This window comes from Trachurus trachurus, assembly GCF_905171665.1.
Source record: "Trachurus trachurus genome assembly, chromosome: 20".
Taxonomy (NCBI): domain Eukaryota; kingdom Metazoa; phylum Chordata; class Actinopteri; order Carangiformes; family Carangidae; genus Trachurus; species Trachurus trachurus.
Genome location: NC_139911.1, coordinates 10,132,246 through 10,151,338, shown reverse-complemented (window position 1 = coordinate 10,151,338; position 19,093 = coordinate 10,132,246). Strand labels below are relative to the sequence as shown.

Sequence of the window (19,093 nt, the reverse complement as noted above, 5' to 3'; positions counted from 1 at the left end):
TATCTTACACACTATGTCCTTAACACAAACAGACGGCTACATTTTCATTGGCCCGTCTCAACAAAACACATGCAAAGGATTAATTTTCTGTTTCAACATTATCTTCTTTTTCATATTCTTTTCTCTCACATCAACTTGTCTCTCTGCATTCCCAACTCGACAGGCGGCTCTTCTTGAGTAATATGTTTCCCATTCCTCTTACCAGATGCACAGTGACCCTCCCTATAAGCACAGAAGCTGCTGTGACATATTCTTAAACAAACAGTACAACGCAGGAGAATGTGGAGGTGTCGTCTGTTCACTGTTGATGCCTGGCTCTCCCCACACCTACATGCTAAAACTGTTTCTCAGGCATTTTTTGGTCTGTTTCTCCTTCCCTTAACCTAAACCAGTTGTCTTGGAAACCCCCGCCTAATTCTTAACCCCAAACACAGTGGGGTTAGAGGTTAAGAGGGTTTGAAGGAAAAGCAGATGATTTCACCATAGGATTTGTGTTTATTTTATGCCAACCCAATATTAGTTAGAGGAAATGTTGATCAACCTTCCAAATTAAGTGTTTTCCCTCAAAAACCTCCTTGTCCTTAATGCGTGGCACATGATAGATTAACAAAAACACATTGGCCACGTTCCTTATAAGACCATGCACACAAGCTGTGCAGAGGTCTGTTGTACGATAAGACGCCTTTATCTCACAAAACCCTACATCTGTTCATTTACACATGACGGCCTTCTACAGAAGCAAACAAGCTTCACATTAGGGCTGGAAAGGAGAGTACCTCCATTTACTCACTTATTTGTTTTTACCTGAGGTGGTTCTCTTCATGTAGAAGTGGACACACAGTTACACATCAACTACACACATTTCACTATAGCATACAATGTAGCTTCTTGGCATATTCCAGCTTTTGTTTTGTTCTTATCCCTGCAGCTTTGCTGTTTTGATTCACTCTCACCGCTCCTTCAACCAGCCTTCAAGGACAAAGTTAGCAGCTACGTCATGAACTATTTTTTACTTAATATAGTGTTAAACAACAACAACAAACCATTTCAAGATATTGCTATTATACCTCTATGCTGGAGGTGTAAATTAGCTGCCATATTAGGAATATCAATTTATAATATTTATGTCACTGTTGTTACAGCTTGTTACACCACTCCCAAGATATAAGATAACTAAAAATACCACTTTAATTTAGAAAGCAACTTCACATTTGGGGGTAAAAACAAACCCTATTTCTCTCAGAGTCATTTAAAATAATTTAAAATGTGGTTACTCCACCACAGATAGCCTATGTGTAGTGCCCTGAGTAAGTTGACACTTAAACTTAAAAAAAAAAATGTTCATTTAATGCTTCCCCCCTCTGACGCAAGGCTCCTTTTGCATTGAAGTGCTGTTTTTCCGACGGCACTTAAAGGTGTCATCTGGCACGCCGAGGGCCAGCGCGAGGAGATCCAGCCAACCAGGAGCAGCAGCGGGTGAAGGCGGGGCGGTCGGGTGGGAATATGAACGCGGAGAGACACAACTGTCAGTCGGAGTAAACACAACGCGGCTGCAGCGACACACGACACCGACTTCCACCACCACTACCACCACCGCCAACCGGTAACAGCGAGCGCACTTCACTCACTACAGCTACGTTTACTACTGCACTCTGCTGAGTGTCTTTTTATAACTCTTTCTGTGTTTCAGATATCGAGGGGAAAACAGTGCGCGCTTCGCCGTGAGGAAAAATGTCCCAGCAGGCAATGAACGGGGTCCAGTCCCCCCGGGGCAAGGTGCTGACTCTGGATAACATGAACCCCAATGTGAAGCGGGTCGAGTACGCCGTCCGAGGCCCCATAGTGCAGCGAGCGGTGCAGATAGAGAAGGAGCTGAAAGAGGTAAAAAATAAATAAAGTGCAAAGATTTTTTTTTTTTTTTTTTAAAGTTCAAATCGGAGCTCAGGAGGGAATTGCGTTGAGTTATGAAATCTTCAAGTCATATGTGAATGTTCTTAGGGACAGTTTCAAGTCCCGTTTTATGGTCAGTGTGTTTATCCAAGAAATCCCACATTATGAAATCAGATCATGTGTGTCTGGTGTCTGTGGTTGGAGATGAATGAATGGACAGTGGGGGAAGCTGCACAGCTGTTGATCCGCTTCCACAGCTGGAATTTGACTCCAACAGCCAACAGCCAGATACTTGTCACTTTTGCTTTTCTTCCTCTTCTCTCTTTTTTTTTGCCAGCAGCTGATTCCACTGATAATTCAATGGAAATTATTATTTTTTAAATACAAAACACTGCAGCTCCAAAGAATATTAAAAATGCTTATTAATGGATTTGGCTCACACCAACTCCTATTGACTGAGCAAAAAGAAAAAGAAAAAACAGTGGTTTCCTTGCTCTGTTTCCTTGAGATATGGTAAAAGATTTAAAAGAAAAAAAAAGAAAGAGAGAGGAAGGAGAAGTGGGTTTCCTTGACAAAGAAAAAAAAAGATGTTTTTTGTGGAGGGCTTTTGCTGACTGAGTGTGGGGACAGGACACAGACAGTGGGTCAGCTTTTATAAAAGTCCTTGCACGGCAGCTGCGGCGTATCTTTTATGTTCTGCTTCTGCACTGTGACGCAGAACAACTCAGATTACACCTCCGCCCGGGGGATGATAACAAACTCAGTGTGTAGATGTGACTATGGAGGAACATACAGGTTGTAGATTTTGATGCAAACTACCCCCCTCCACCCCCTCCTCTTGGAGTTACTCAGGCTTCTCCTCAGCTGAGACCTAATGAGCTGTGGCGAGGGGGCAGTTGTAGCCGGCTCTGAGTGCTGTGGTTCCCTCCTCTTTGGCCCGAGGTGGCTGCAGGACTGCGAGAGTAGAGGAGGGATGTGTATATTGTTGGATGGTTATTACATAAGAAGAGAGGGTACATTCTCTGTCCTCTTTTGTGTCTCTGGCTTTGCCCACCTCCCTCCTCCCCATGACAGACAGAGCGAGAGCGAGAGCGGGAGGGGAGCTCATTGGATTGAGCTGCAGCTGTGAGGCCCAGCAGCGTCCGAGGCCTTTTGCTGCAAAAGGAGGTTCAATACAAGCAGCCCCAGTTCTGCTGAAAGCGCTTGAGTTCCTGGTAGTCCACTTGTTTGTCCTCTGCTTAAAACCCCAAACCCAACCTTAATACTTGGCTGGATTAACTACAAATCTTGCTGTAATGCCATAACTCTTTTTCTCAAACATTTATATATATATTTTTTATTTTTTAATATATTTATTTATCAGGTCAAATCCAAAGCTCAGAGAACAGGAGTTTGCTATTTGATAGTATTTTTTACTTGCAAAGAATGAAACATGAAGTTCTCTCTTTTTCTTTTACTTTCACCTGTTAAAGCTGAGACAGGTCATTTGCAGTAAATGCAAATGACCTCAAATGTGAACTCCAGCTCCAGGAGTTTTCTGCGAGGTCAGGAAGAGTGTGTGTATGTGTGTGTGTATGGCAACAGTTGCCCAGTCATCTGAGGGGGTTTTACTTCCTGTCAGATCTGTGAGTGGAACACTTTTACTGATGGCTCAGCAGATTTTATGCAAGTGTGTTTGTGCATGCGTTTGCTGGTGTGGCGATGATGATGACCCTTATAAATCCTTACACAGACATCTGGCATGACAGTGCCCGGACTGCAGCAGTGAGCTAATTCAGGCTTCGATATCAGCTGCTGGCAAGTCTGCATTGTGTGTGACAATGAACAGGCGACAGAGAAAGAGGTCAGAGAAAGAATCCACCTGTGTTTTTGGACTTTTACTTTGTATATCCTGCAATATATCCTCTTCTCCTTTAAGTTTCCTCTCACTTGGTAGTAACAGTATTGGGTTAGAAAGCTCACATGAGCTTGGTTATGGTTCAATTAGCATCAGTCAGAGATTGATTAGTACAGTTCCAGTTAGCTTGGACGATGTCTTAGAGGGACCACGGTTTCAGATTACATAAGAAGACTTAGTAAAATGTGAATTCAGGGCAGTTTATCAGGAGAGGCTCTATTCAGCCTGGTGACCCACAGGGTTTCTTGGCCAGGTTGACCGGTCCTGGCCTGTGTAATCAGTGCCTGGTGCTGACTGAGCAGGAGAACTCAGCGCTGAGCCGGGGAGGCGACTGGCTTCTCTCTTTTCCCAGAGAACAGCGGCCTCTTTGTTGCCGGAGAGCAGGCAGGGACGAGGACTGAAAAAGGAAACGTGCTGCGCCCATTTACATAGATTTCTAAACGAGTTCTCATCGGACTAAACGCTAACCTCGTAGGTCTCAGTCCTGTCGTCACGCGAGGACAGAAATGATAATATTGACTCGGTTAAAGGGAAAACTTTCCCAGTGACCTTGGAGGCTTTTTCCTGGTATTTTATCTTGTAAAACAAGCTGAATCATGTCAAGGATCATTGAAACCACAGGAGCCTTCAAGATATTTAGAAAGCTCCGACTGCTCAGGTTCTGTAAGGTTAAAGAAGTGTGGGAAAGAGAGAGAGAGAGAGAAGCGGCTAATTGTGCTGTATTCCTTTGGGGTTTCTTTCCTCTTCCAACCTCTCCAGAGTGGCAGGAAGGACAAGACTTGTGATAATTAGCTGGCCTGGGTAGTCATGTATAGCGTGAAACCATTAAAGAGTCAACCTAAATTCAGTATGGGAAATGTTACGTACGTTCAGGTGGCTGCACTAACACAACCTCAAACACACGAGGCAAGTTTCAGCAAAGAACCTCTCTGCTAAAAACAAGTTTCACAAGATGTTTCCTAGTGTAATTAACATGTTTGAGTTCACAAATCCATTATCTATATTATAATGTTATTGGGCATGTATTGGCTTGTTAGTTTTGACTATTAATTATAAGTGCACACAGCAATATGTCACAAAAAAAAGTCCTTATGGGTATCAGGTATCTATTAAAACCTTGTCGCTCATCCATTGTCGCATTAGGTCGCTTAATAAACAGCAACAGGTGCAGCCAGCATGTGGCGCCCAACAAACAAACAGGCACCGAACCAGAGCTGGTAGGATCCAATTTAGTCAATGAGATCAGAATAAAGGGCATGCTGATTTAATAGAGGGCAACAGTGAGTGGACTGAAGGAGTAAAATGGTTCAAATTAGGAAATGAGGGATAACATGAAACAATCCAAACTCGTTATTAAGCCAGCAGATCTGGAGTAATGCTCTGACCTCACAAACACTGAGGGGTTTGTGTTTCTGTAAGCTCCAGCTCCAGCAGCAGCAGCGTCATTACTGCTCCTGCTCCAAAGGCCAAACCAGGCTCCAGTCAGGGTCTCTGCAAAACAAAAAGGGCGCTGAAGAGAGAAGATGCATGCATGGGTGTTCAGGGAACCACACGGTGCTGGTTTGTGTGATGTGAATCCAAGTAGCTGTGATTTGTGATTAAATTTTACACACTGAGCCGTCGGGTGGTAACAACAAAAGATGTTAGACTGAAAGAGATTTCATTTCCCTGTGCTGGGGAAATGAAATGAAGCTTCACTAAGGCAAAGTGCTCCTCGCGGTGATAACCTCAGAGATTTGAAACGCAGGCGTTGAAAGAATGTCTGCAGCCCACGGCCAGGTTAGCACTGCAGGCTGCCGCAGGAGAATCCTGAACTCGTATGTCGTCTTCTTCGCACTTTTAGTCTGTTTTACACGTCCAGACACATCCTCTCTGTTGAAAAAGCCTGTGATTATCTGGAAGAATGAGAAGCTCACTCTTTCCTGTCACTGTTTTCCTCTCCATATGGCTCCATATTTTCTACACCTTCCTCACCTGAACCCAAACCCTGACCCTGTGCAACTGACTCCCACTCTGATCTGTTTTTATCTCCACAGGGAGTCAAGAAACCTTTCACAGAAGTCATCAAGGCGAACATAGGCGATGCTCACGCCATGGGCCAGAAACCAATTACATTTCTCAGACAGGTTGGTCCACTTTGTGCAGTTGTGACTCCAGTAATTGTGTGTAGGGAGTACTTAGGTGCTTGTAAAACTTGATTTACTACTTTTCCATGCACCGCTGGCCAAAAGATTTGGAATATTTTACAGCCTTTTTTTAGGTTACATGATTCACGAAGATAAAAACGATAATAAAATATCAGACTTTAGACACAAGAGATCACAATCTTTTTGTTGAACTAAATTGAGACACTACCTTTGAACAGACTGAGGCTTTATGAGTCATCAACAAAAGCTTTTCTACCTTAAATTGTTTACCTCTTACCTTTGTACTATTTAAAGGGATATTTCAGGTTTTTTGACATGGGCTTGTGTGAGTCAGTATGCGCTGCTCAGGATCCGCTGCAAATAATGTACTGATTACCTCGCACAGCCCCACATCAAAAAAAACCTAAACTATAACTTTAAGGGTTTTTCACTGGACTTGAACTGTTGAGATTTCAATAAACGCACACACAAAAAAATATCAGTCGGTGTTGTAAAAGTTTAGAACAGTAGTGTGTGTGTGTGCGTGTGAATCCACTGGGTGTTTTGTTACTGTCAGATATGTTGTTGTGATTGTTTTGTCCTCCTCCTCCCTCAGGTCTTGGCTCTGTGTTCCTACCCTGAGCTCCTGGAAGACAACAAGTTCCCAGAGGATGCCAAGAAAAGAGCGCGGCGTATTCTGGAGAGCTGCGGAGGTCACAGTATAGGTCAGACAACTCCCCCGTCGCTCCACCAACCACGTTCTCGCCTTTCTTTCCCCTGCCTTTCAGCAACATGCGTCACTAAGCGTATATAGTCCGATTCTGTACAAACACCGGGCTGATCAATGTAGCGTGGTCTGTGTCTGTGTGAATCAAAGTCCATTCTTCCTGTGTGCCAGGGGCCTACAGTGCCAGCCAGGGGATTGAGTGCGTTCGCCAGGATGTGGCACGATACATAGAGAAGAGAGATGGTGGAATTCCCTCCAACCCCGACAACATCTACCTCTCTACTGGGGCCAGTGATGCCATTGTGGTACGGGAGCTATACGTCTTCATAACAGACTTCCCAGAGCTGTTCCACAAGTTGTTTACCATAATCCTGCAGAGATGACCCACTTTTAGTATAAATGACCCATGCATCTGTTTCATCTTGATTCAACTTCTGTTAATTATATACTCAGATGCACTTTGCACATATGTACTTTGACTCCACCCACAGACCTTTGTCTCAGTCAATACAGCCTCCTCCTGTGGTTTTATGCAACCTAATCAGGCTACTGAATGACCTTAAGATACACTCAACTACTGCACTTAGGTTGTGTATTGCAGTTGCTTTACTCCGCTGCCATGAAATAGATCGTGTTACATCAAGTCGTCCAGCATCCACACTATGTTAGTTTTGTCATGTGCAAAATGACCAGGGCTGGTTGCCTGTGCAGCCACATCCTGCCAATCCATGATGACCCAGTGTTTTTCAACCTTGGGGTCCAGACCCCACATGGGGCCACCTGAAAGTCAAATGGGGTCACCTGAAATGTCTAGTAATTGATTAAAAAAAAAATGGTAACACTTTAGATTAGGGAACACATATTCACCATTAACTAGGTGCTTATTAATATGCATATAAGTAGCTTACTAGCTCCATATTAGTAATTATTAAGCACATATTAACACCTTATTCTACATAGCCTTATTCTACCTCTATTACACCATGAATTAAGATTTTTCCTGATATTAACTCCTAATTATGGCTTATTCATTGTAAATGAATGCATTAATGCTATACTAATTCAGAGTGATAAAGGAACAATTACTGTTCTTGTGCTACTGCCCCTGTACAAGGCCCCAATAACCCACTGGTTATTCACATCATTATTCAGAAACAACAATGCATTAATTTACAATGAATAAGCCATAATTAGTTAATATCAGGAAAAATCTTAATTCATGGTGTAATAGAGGTAGAATAAGGTGTTAATACATGCTTAATAATTACTAATAAAGAGCTAATAAGCTACTTATATGCATATTAATAAGCACCTAGTTAATGGTGAATATGTGTTCCCTAATCTTAAGTGTTACCAAAAAAATTACTCATAAAAATAAATTTTTAACTAATTATTAAAAAAAAAAAAGATTAAACACACACATATTCTTAAACAACTGTATTCTATACTTTCACTTTCTTGAATATAAATCGAGTTCAAATAAAATATCTGAGCTGGCGCATCTTGATCGATGGCTGCAATCACCACGGGGTCGCCAAAAATTTGTGATGTCAAAATGGGGTCACGAGTCAAAAAAGGTTGGGAACCACTGCCATAACCATTTTCCAGAATAAAGGTTTTTGTTCCTCATATTTCCAGACCATGCTGAAGCTGCTGGTGTGCGGCGAGGGTCAGAGTCGAACAGGAGTGATGATCTCCATCCCACAGTACCCTCTGTACTCGGCTGCCCTGGCCGACCTGGCCGCGGTGCAGATCAGTTACTACCTGGACGAGGACAAGTGCTGGAGTCTGGATGTGGCGGAGCTCAGGAGGTCGCTGAATGAAGCCAGGAAGCACTGCAACCCTCGTGTCCTCTGCATTATCAACCCTGGAAACCCCACCGGTGTGTCTGGCGTTTTGTAGTTTCCAAATTAGACGCAGCAGATATGGAGTTGATCCATTTTGTTATTGTTATCTTGGGTGGAAAATTCTTGTACCGTTCAGTCATCACACTGGTTGTTCTGTTTGGCAGGTCAGGTCCAGAGCAGGCAGTGCATTGAAGACGTGATCCGATTCGCTAAAGAGGAGCATCTCTTCCTTATGGCTGATGAAGTAATTCACAAATACCATTTCTTCTTTTCATATATTCTTCACCCAGAATTTTTATCTGAAAAAACAAATAACAAGACACAGTTGCACATTTTCCTGCTAATAAATTTCAATATTATGATTAACAGTGGTTACAAAATATAGAAACACCTCTAAATCTAGTGGTATCAAGTACAGCAGAAATAACAATTAAATGTCAGATATTCTATTAGATTGAAAAAAGTTAAGAGAAAATATGTACACACCGGTATGTATCATCCTTATAATTCCTTTCATAAAACGATAACAAGACATATACAGAAGCTAAATACAGTACATCATTTGCTATATTTCTATTTCTGGCACTTAAATTATTCTTTTTTGTCAATTTTTCTAAAGGTACTTCCTATGTGTACTGATGTTTTTTTTGTTTTTAATAATGATAATAATGATGTGTTGTTCATTGGGCTGTCTGTATTGTAGGTCTACCAGGATAACGTGTATGCAGAGGGCTGTAAATTTCACTCCTTTAAGAAGGTGTTGTTTGAGATGGGACCAGAGTACTCCAACACAGTGGAGATGGCCTCCTTCCACTCCACCTCCAAATGCTACATGGGAGAGTGAGTAACACACACACACACACACAGGCCAGTGTACGTGATATTAATCAGGTTTATTGCATTTATATTGAGAGGTGACCTGTGAAGTGAACAATAAAATTATTGGTGCCCTGCCACTGGTTTTTATGCATTGTCAACAAATTCCCCAAAATAAGTTGGATTTCATCCAGTTGCAGTTTATAATATTTACAAATTAACTTCCCAAGTAAATTATTAGTGTCGCTGCATTAACTTTTTACAGACTTTTTTTTTGTATAAAACTATGCTGGAGCAACACAGTGCCTTTTCAATGGATACAACTTGCTGGGCCAAAGTAAACAACTAAATAACAAAAGAAACGCTGTTTAGAATGATAATGTTATCTCTCAGAGATTTTAGTATTAAGGGTTTATTTTTTTCAGCATATTTGAATAAAATGTGAAAAATATGGAGTCGAAGTATGAAAAAGTTAATTTGTAATAATTTTTTATGTAAACCTTACAGGATTCAAAACATGTGCAGGAGCCTCAGCTTAGAGGATGTTTTGTTATGAAGGAATTCAACATGTTTGTTTGACCTTGATGATACAGTAACAGAAAATGTAAATGTTTGTTTACTAGAAAACTGCACAGGGCTCCTTTAAATTACCTATTTGTTGCTGACGTGTCCATCAGCTGCACTAAGATTGACTTTTGTGTTTGACTCTCCTTTGTTTGTCTCTGTCAGGTGTGGGTTCCGCGGCGGCTACATGGAGGTGATCAACATGGACCCAGACGTTAAGGTCCAGCTCACCAAACTGGTGTCGGTGCGTCTGTGTCCCCCCGTTCCTGGACAGGCTCTCCTGGACCTGGTGGTCAACCCCCCGCAGCCCGATGAGCCCTCCTACACCACATTTATGAAGGTCTGAGTAACACACAAGGCACAGCAGCGCACACAGCACACATCCTGGTAATGCTCTGAGTGCATGCAAACACAGAATTAACTTAAGTAAATACTTGTAAATACCACACCATGTAATCTATGCACACAAAGGCTGCACTGAATGGGCTAAGGTTTCAAGTTCTTCCACGTCACTCAGTTAGTTGTGAAATCCGCACTAATTACAGGAAAAGGCATGTTCTCTTATTTCTTTAACATGTCCCTGCACATCATTTACAGATGATTTGCCTCTTCAACAGCAGAACAATGTTCTATAATGTATATATATATATAATGCATGGGACTTTAATGTTGGTTTGTGCGTTTCAGACCCACATGTAGGCAGAAGCATTACGCAGTGTATGGAAGCCATTAGGTCCACGGCTCCTATGAGTCTCTTGCTGCAAAAGCACTGATGGTGTCTTAAGGTTAGAGAAGCTACCCTGTGACTGGAACATTAAAGTAAAACATTAAGTGAATGAACATACACATCTACTCTCATGAAGTACTTTGCAAAGGGTCTGATTTCAGCCTATAGTCGCCACGGCGCCCAGTGAACACATCCCATTAACCTGGCCAATTAAAAGACATTAGACTGTCGCTCCAGCTGCAGCCTGTGAAAACACTGAACACAATAGAGGTTATATGGATGATTTACCACGAGCTTTGTACAGTGGAGACTTTCTTGTTAACAACCTGGTGATAAAGTGGTAAAAGCTGATGATCATTAACTTCTAGAGGAGGTGCTGACTCAGCAGAGAGACTGACAGTGTTGAGCAGCTGAACTGGGACACACTGTTTTTTGGGGGTTTTTTTGCACATTGTGGCAGGTTTGAGTTCATGTTTTCATGCATCACTGATAGTTTTACTGTTTTACCTTCCCCTCCAGGAGCGGACAGCGGTGTTGGCGGCTTTAGCAGAGAAGGCCAGGCTAACAGAGGAGGGCTTCAACACAGTACCTGGGATCACTTGTAACCCGGTCCAGGGGGCCATGTACACCTTCCCTCGCATCACTCTACCTCAGAAGGCCATTGACAAAGCCAAGGTCTGCTCTACACAGACCCTGCATCATCATTCATTCAAATATTTGGATAGATAATAACACACACTAATGTGTATCTCCACAGGAGGAAGGCCAGGTCCCAGACATGTTCTACTGTATGAAGCTGCTGGAGGAGGAGGGGATCTGTCTGGTCCCTGGAAGTGGCTTCGGTCAGAGAGAGGGAACCTTCCACTTCAGGTTAGTGCAGTGACTCAGTCTCACTACAACACACACAAAGACGCTACAAATTCAGAAAACATCTACATTATTTTGACGATGCATGTGCTGCAAAAAACACAACACAACAGACGTGTTTCCAGGGACAAAAAAGTGGCGGACCCAGCTGGGGGGTGCAGCACGTTTCACAATTACAGAATAGTACATATTTGCAATTATATCAATATTGATGTTATAATAAACCAAAAATAAAAAAAACAGCTGTGGGTCTGTCACTTTTTGTGTCCCCAGAAACTCCTCTGTTGGGTTACGGGTTTTGCAACACATTGTCAAATTGATGGAATTGATGTATTTATGTATTTGCACATGTTTTCTTAACATTGCAGCGTGTTGAGCTCTGAGGTACAAACTGTTTCTATATCCTAAATATCCTGAAACAGGATGTCACTTCACAACAGAAGTGACTTATTTATTTACCATAACTCAACAATTCAAACCAAGACCAAGCACTTGACATCAGAGGAAAAGCAGGAACAGCATGCAATAATAAGAATTGTTATTACGACAGCAGCAGCAAGTAAAAGCAATAATAATGTTAATGGCGACTGTAATACTCCTACTGATGTAAGGAATAATGAAACAGCAGTTGTTATTATTAATCATGGTGAATTTAGCAGCAGGTGTTTAGTGGTTTTGCAGTTGTAGATCCAGACTCTAAAACTGTGGAGGTGAGAGAAGCTGCAGAGAGTAAGAGAAGGAGAAAAAGAGGAAAAGGGTAGGAGGGGAAGAAGATAAATAACAAGTAGGGGGAGAGAGAGCTACACAGTCTCTGTGCTTGAGGGGAGAAAACAAGTTAGAGTGATTTAACCCACGTCCCTCCTCTGTTCAGGATGACCATCCTGCCTCCCACCGAGAAGCTGAAGATTGTGCTGCAGAAAATTCGGGACTTCCACCTGCGGTTCACGAAACAGTTCTCCTAAGAGTTCTCCACCCTGAGCTACATCTCAAGAACCAACTCACTCTCAGTGCCAGTATGTTCAAGTGCCTTCACGTGGGAACGAGCCCTCACCTCAGAGCTGTGGTCTCCTCACCAGACCAGATCTTTCACATTTCTTCAGTGTTGTGCAGCAGCGAGGAACCATGAACATTTTCCTTTTAGATAACTAGTACAAACATGTGCACTGTTCATATTATGTACATACATACAGCCTGTGAAGATGTAGTCATGTGTCAGTGCATGCTGCACTTTCCCAAAGTATAACCCGGCCATGTTTGTGATGTGAAGATGATTTTAGATGTTGGTATCTTTGTAGAAGTATTAGATAATTCAGATGTTCTCGTCACAGACACTGCGACAGGTGCATCTCGCTCCTGCCAAGACTTTTAACAGACAAATTAGTTTAAAAATGATCATGTTAATAACAGGTTAGGTGACTTGATGAACCTGACTGACTGTAGAGGATGCACCAAGTACTGCCCGTCTCAGAGAGCATACCTTTGTATTACTAATGTTTAAATTGTTCATAAATGTGATTAAAACACTTGAATTTCTAAAAAAAAAAAAAAAAAAAAACACTTTGTTCTCAAGCATTTTCCAGTTTGATTTGTACAGTAACAAAAGAGTCACTTTCCAGTGTCGGCGGACAGAGCTGCCGTCATTTTGAGTTTTATTTAAAAAGACGTAAATCCTCAACAGTGCTTACATGCTTTTTAGAAACAGAAGAAGGCTGAATCTCTTCAAATGAACAGAAACTAAAAGGATGATTGAACACGGTAATCATCACTCAACTCAGTAACACCGTTTATAACGCCACTGCGTTCCCTTCACCTTCCCCGGACGCCTCCGTCCGCGTCTCCGCCCCGAGAGCGGCAAGTGTTCTTAGCTACTGGTGAAGAGATGTTTTCAAAGTTCATCTCTCTTCTGTAGTTTTGTGGCATGTTTCTCTATGAACTTACTGAATCCGTCTACTGTTCTGTCTCCGCCTTCGAATTTGACCGGGTGTTGCTTACTGTCGCTCGGAGCAAAGTATATTGTGGGGAAGCCCTCCACCTTGTAGCTCTCGTTTGGCACGTCGTTGGCTGTGGCGTCCATCTTGGCGATCACCAGGTTCTTCTCCCCTTTGTACTTTTTGCCCAGAGCCAAAAAGTCAGGCTCCAGTTTCTTACAGTGGCCACACCAGGGGGCGTAGAACTCGATCAGGACGTCCTTCTGGGTATCCATGACGATGTCGTCGAAGGTTTTTCCGACAACGACCTTAACTGGTCCCTTGTTGTTCTTTGGCACGGGCTGGGACTTGACGATGGCTTTGAGCTTTCCTGTGTAAGGGAAACAAGTAGAAAACATTTAAATACGTGATAGAAATAGCAGCTAATCAGATCTGGAGTCGTGTGTTTTCATCAGATAGTGAAATATTTATCTACTGCTGCATAAACTCACTTATCTGAAAACCTGGAAATAATCAGATTAATTTAACAGTTCAAAACTGAAACACTTCAAGAAAAAAAACTGAATCTTCCTTACAGTCCTCTACCTGAAAAAACATGTATTCGTTTATTTCTTCAAAACCCCTGCAGGAAAGTATTAATCAAGCATTCTTCCTACATTGATACATACTAATTAGTCTGCAATTTACAAACAGTTATAAATGTTTAACCTTTTATTAATAATCTCATGAAATTAAACATCTATTAAACACACTCATTAGCCACAACTTAGCATGTCTAGATCATTGTAGGTAGGAGTGAACATACATGTACATGATCTAAATAGTTTTTCATCATTTAATTACACTTACTATATGATCTTATGTAACACTGACAGTGACATTACCTGAATAACTGGTTTGTAATTAGTGTGATACTTGGGTTACCATTAAAACACATTACAGATGATCTCATCAAGAGTTAAACAGTCTTTATAAATGACATACTAACTAGTATCATTGTAGGACGAGTGCCTTACTAAAGCTAAACAGTGTGTAGTTATTATGAAGTGTTGCATAAAAAAAACACTACTGAACACTCACCTTTCTTAAAAGCCTTCACAAAGTCGTGCAGCACCTCCGAGTCAAACTCCTCAGGCTCCATGGCGAACTTCTTGCCTCCGTCTTCCAAAATGGCCACATTGACATCCTCTCCGCTCTCACTCAGGCCCAGGCTCTTCAGCTCCTCAGCGTAGTCTTCCTCATCAGCGATGGCAAACATGTACTCTGGGAAGTCTTTGGCCACCTCGAGCACCTTGGACCTCCAGAACTGTGTGGCTGGAGATTAATTAGGAATTAAGTAAACTGATTTGCATCTACAGGATATATGAGTTGGTAAAATCAAGAACTTCAAAACAAATCTAGTATTAAGCAATGTTGGATTTCAGTTGTCTACATTTTAAACAATGAACATCTGAACTAAACAGCATTTTAACAAACTCACTTTTTCTGTAGTCGAAGCTGAAGTCGACTCCATAATACACGACCACCAGGGGTCGTTTTGTGTAGCGCTTGGCGTCATTGCTTGGTTTCCTGTGACCCACCAGAGGAGTCACGTGCTTCTTGAAGAACTCCTGTACTTCTGACACTGGCGTTGAGTCCTGTGCAGTCGGGGAAAAAAGAAAAAAGACTGAGAGTTCAAATTTGATTTTAACTCAAGATCAGTTTCAGAGTTGGGTGATGCAAAGATGTCTCTTTTGCTGTGACTGTTCACTGTGACACTGACATTCAAACTGAAAGAAAGCAAATCACAGTTTCATATCCAACGAAACCATTTCAAATTCAACCAGAGAAATGAAATAAATAAATAAATAAATTGTAAAACTGACTGTACCTTGACTGCCAGTGTGTGTGATGCTGGCTCGTACTTGGAGCGGAACTTCTCAGGGTGAACGATGACGACCTGACCGGGTGACGCCTTCAGCAGTTTGTTCACTTCAGAGCTGAAGGAGTGACGGAAGCTGAAGTCTTCCCTCAGAGCGTGACCTGCCGGACAGAGCAGCAGCACAGGTCAGTCTGAGTTTGAAGTTTTGAGGGGGTTGTCATTTGCAGATACTGTATGAAATATATCCTGAACTATTTTTTTTATAATTCACTGAATCATTACAAAATAACAGTAACAATATGTTTTTCTATCCAGGTCGTGGTGGAACTACTCACAAGCCTCGATGTAGATCTCGTAGGCTGCGTCCTCTTCGCTGGAGAACACACCGACGATGACGGCGTCGTCTCCATCCTTGATGAGCTCCTGCACCTGTTTTGCTGCCTGCACCTGTTTGGAGGGAGGTCCTGCCTGCTCACCCATGTAGTCAACAATGCCTGTGCAGAAAGTGAGAGAGGTGGGTCGTAGCTAATCAAGAAATAAATGTGCATACAGATCTACATAATAACCTTGGTTGGTTCGTGCATGGAAAACGGTCCAGATACCTACCATACTTCTCTCTGGGTCCGTTGTAGTCAAACATCTTTCCCTTCCTGAAGATCTTGAGGGTGGGGTAGCCTGTGACTTCAAAGCGTGTGGCGATCTCGTTCTCCACAGTGGCGTCAACCTTGGCCAGAGGAATGGGAGGAGTGCGCTGGCTCAGCTCCTTGGCTGCCTTCTCGTACTCGGGAGCCAAACTCTTACAGTGTCCGCACCTGGAGGTCGGTTATGACAGACGAAAACAATAAGGAAGGTTTCATTTGCCGAAGAGCAACACTATGTAGTTTCTCTGCCTTAAAATAATGTTTCTAAACTCATTTAAATGGTAGAAAAAACGGTTAATAGGATGAGTTGTGCTGCTGCAGCCTGAGCGGGGTTGTGCGTAATTGTTGAAAGTGCCGGATACCGCTGCTGCTGCAGCAGCATCAAACACAATCCAACAACTCCAAAACGCTCTCGTGGACAAGTTGTGACCTGCACATTCACCACGCTACGAGATAAAAAATAGAACGTCACGAGACAGAGTTGTTTTTGAGACTGCTTGCCTAAAAACTTCCCCCGACGGGAACGCGCATCAGCAGTTTTGCATGAATTTACCTCAAAAACAACTCTGTCTTGTAACGTTCTGTTATTATGTCATAGCGAGATGAATGTGCAGGTCACAACTTGTCCACGAGAGCGTTTTGGAGTTGTTGGATTGTGTATTTGATGAGTTAGATGAGGGAAACCAAGAAATCCCATGAGCCTCTGTAGCGTAGCTCTGAGCAGCTCGCGGCTCTGCTCCGCCGTTCTAAAAATAGCTTGCACCGACAAATAAAAGGTAACGAACCTACTGCTATGACTATAGGGATTATGGGCCAATTTGCCAAAATGTTGACCTATCCCTTCAAGGTCGAAAAACAACATAGTGTTGCTTTAAAATCTGCTGTTTAAAAAAAAATCCACCGTGTGTGTGTGTGTGTGTGTGTGTGTGTGTGTGTGTGTGTGTGTGTGTGTGTGTGTGTGTGTGTGTGTGTGTGTGTGTGTGTGTGTGTGTGTGTGTGTGTGTGTGTGTGTGTGTCAATCTGACTGACCAGGGGGCGTAGAACTCCACCAGGATGATGTCTGCGTTGTTCACAGTCTCATCAAAGTTGTCTTTGGTCAGCACCAGCGTGGCCTCAGGAGGGGGCTTCCAGTCAGGCTGAGCCACCTCCTTCACACGATCCACAATAGCTGCAACATTTCACCACCTCCATTATTATACTGGTCATTTTTCATTTAAAGAACGCGTGTCTGTGTTTAAACTGAATGAACCATCTCTACCGTTCTGCGTCCTGTCTCCATCGTAGTCCACTGGCTCCCCGTTTTTAACGATCTTGATGGTGGGATAGCCCGACACTTCGAATCTGCCCGCCAACTCGCTGGCTATGGTTGCATCCACTTTGGCCACAGGTACGGGAGGATCGTTCTCCTTGAGTGCCTGAGCAATTTTTTCATACTCAGGGGCAAACTGTTTGCAATGACCACACCTAAGAAGATAAACAAGAGAACACAGATGTTTGTTTTTTCAGTTTGCTGGGATGTGACTGTGAGAGTAAAAAAAGTCACGCTGTGTAGACTTTCTCAGTTTCTTCTCCTCCTCTGCAAATGTTTAAGTCTCAACACGCTTTGACTGTAACTATGTTTATAATAAACAGTGAAATATCAAACTTACCATGGAGCGTAAAACTCTATTAAAACTGTGTCTTTCCCCTCCATGAAGGTGTCATAGTTGTTGTCGTTGAGAATCAACACCCCGTTCTCTTCTTTCACCTCTGTGTCATCATCATCCTCATCATCCTCATCCTCCTCATCGTCACTGTCCACTTCATCGCCTTCCTCCTTCTCCCCTGTGACATCTGATGCCAAACAAAACGGGTTGATTTACAGGAAGGGTAAAAGCTTGGACAGTGTGTACATACAGTGACATGCAAAAGTTTGGACAGCCCTGGTCAAAATTTCTGTTAATGTGAACAGGTACAGTAAGCAAGTGAAAGATGCAATTATCTCCAAAAGGTATAAAGTTAAACATGAAACACTCTTTTCAATATTTTAAACCATATCAGTGTTTTATCTTTGTTTTCTAGCCTGCAAAAGAATGGGAAACTCAGGAGACTTGAGCTCTCAGATAACTTTGACCAAGGTATCAGACAAGCTTTAGACACGCTGTGATAGTTTCCAAAGTGGGTGGCTACTAGACTAACTATGCAGGGTGGCCAACACTTTGCTTTTCTGTCATTTGGAAAATGTAAAAGACGAAAAATGAAAATATATATTGTTTAAAATGTAAAGGCAATGTGTCATCTGTAACTTTATGCCTCTTGGATATCATTTAATCTTCCACATACTTAACTGTTCACGCCACTGTATCAGTTATTAGCAAAAGCTGAGGGACACTGTCACAATGTTGCTGCCTAATAAAGTTTTAATTGAAACAATTACCGGTATTATGAATGAGCCTAATCCTAATGTAATGCTAACATACAGAGGAGCCAGGTAACTGTAACTATAGTAATTATTCTTGTGAGGAGGCAGTTGTGTTGACATTAGCCGACCCGTGCTGTTAGCCAGCATGCTAACAGGAAAAACCACACACAGCAGCTTTATCTGACTGACTCGTCTCGCTGTAATAATCACGCAGAGATGTGAAATATCTCCCACTACTCACCATCGTCACATCTGCTGACAGCTGCGAAGTGTGCAACGCCGAGCAGCACAATCAACAACAGGGCGATCTTCCTCATTGTCCCCGCCGGGTGGTGGTGGTGGTGATGGTGATGATGATGATGCGGCTCCGTGTCAAAAAGACCTGGCTAATTAACTTAGCTAATAACGCTGATGAATGTCATCAAAAAATACTGTCGGCTGCACAGACCCCCCACGGATCAATACTGATGAGTGGCTGTGGAAGCTGGTTTCATACAAACTATAAATCACTCTTGAAATCACGCACGCCGCCTCCTCCGTCTGGAAGTTGTCTGACTTGCCACGTTGTGATTGGCTCCCATCGTCGGCTGTCGACCAATCACAAGTCGCCACTCAATTCCTCAAGCCCGAGACGTTGAAGGATGCGATTGGATGTTTGTTTCCCTCTATGACCTGCTGCTGCGGGCTGCAGGACTGGATCCATAAGGGATAACGACTAGAGTTAGGGACAGGTCTGACAACTCTGAATGTATTTATTACATCAGTATGTCACTTTTTGAACATTAAACAATGAATATTTAG

The 19,093-nt window shown here is 42.6% G+C and overlaps 2 protein-coding genes across 2 annotated transcripts; one reads left to right on the top strand and one right to left on the bottom strand.

Moving 5' to 3' along the window:
- The first annotated feature begins 1,690 nt into the window (after positions 1–1,690).
- On the top strand, positions 1,691–13,014 carry LOC311003824 (alanine aminotransferase 2-like). Its single transcript, XM_083995703.1, has 11 exons — positions 1,691–1,881; positions 5,824–5,913; positions 6,530–6,638; positions 6,812–6,945; positions 8,279–8,522; positions 8,652–8,731; positions 9,191–9,327; positions 10,033–10,207; positions 11,114–11,269; positions 11,352–11,464; positions 12,333–13,014. Exons 1-11 carry the CDS (start codon positions 1,732–1,734, stop codon positions 12,421–12,423), a joined length of 1,479 nt encoding a protein of 492 aa, XP_083851829.1. The 5' UTR covers positions 1,691–1,731; the 3' UTR covers positions 12,424–13,014.
- Positions 13,015–13,062: 48 nt separating this feature from the next.
- Positions 13,063–18,838, bottom strand: pdia4 (protein disulfide isomerase family A, member 4). The gene is made up of 10 exons (XM_083995342.1): positions 18,534–18,838; positions 17,541–17,724; positions 17,150–17,355; positions 16,921–17,059; positions 15,857–16,062; positions 15,586–15,744; positions 15,260–15,411; positions 14,870–15,026; positions 14,470–14,703; positions 13,063–13,759 (listed from the first exon to the last, which is right to left on the bottom strand). The coding sequence occupies exons 1-10, from the start codon at positions 18,607–18,609 to the stop codon at positions 13,347–13,349; spliced, it is 1,926 nt and encodes a 641-aa protein (XP_083851468.1). The 5' UTR covers positions 18,610–18,838; the 3' UTR covers positions 13,063–13,346.
- Positions 18,839–19,093: the final 255 nt, after the last annotated feature.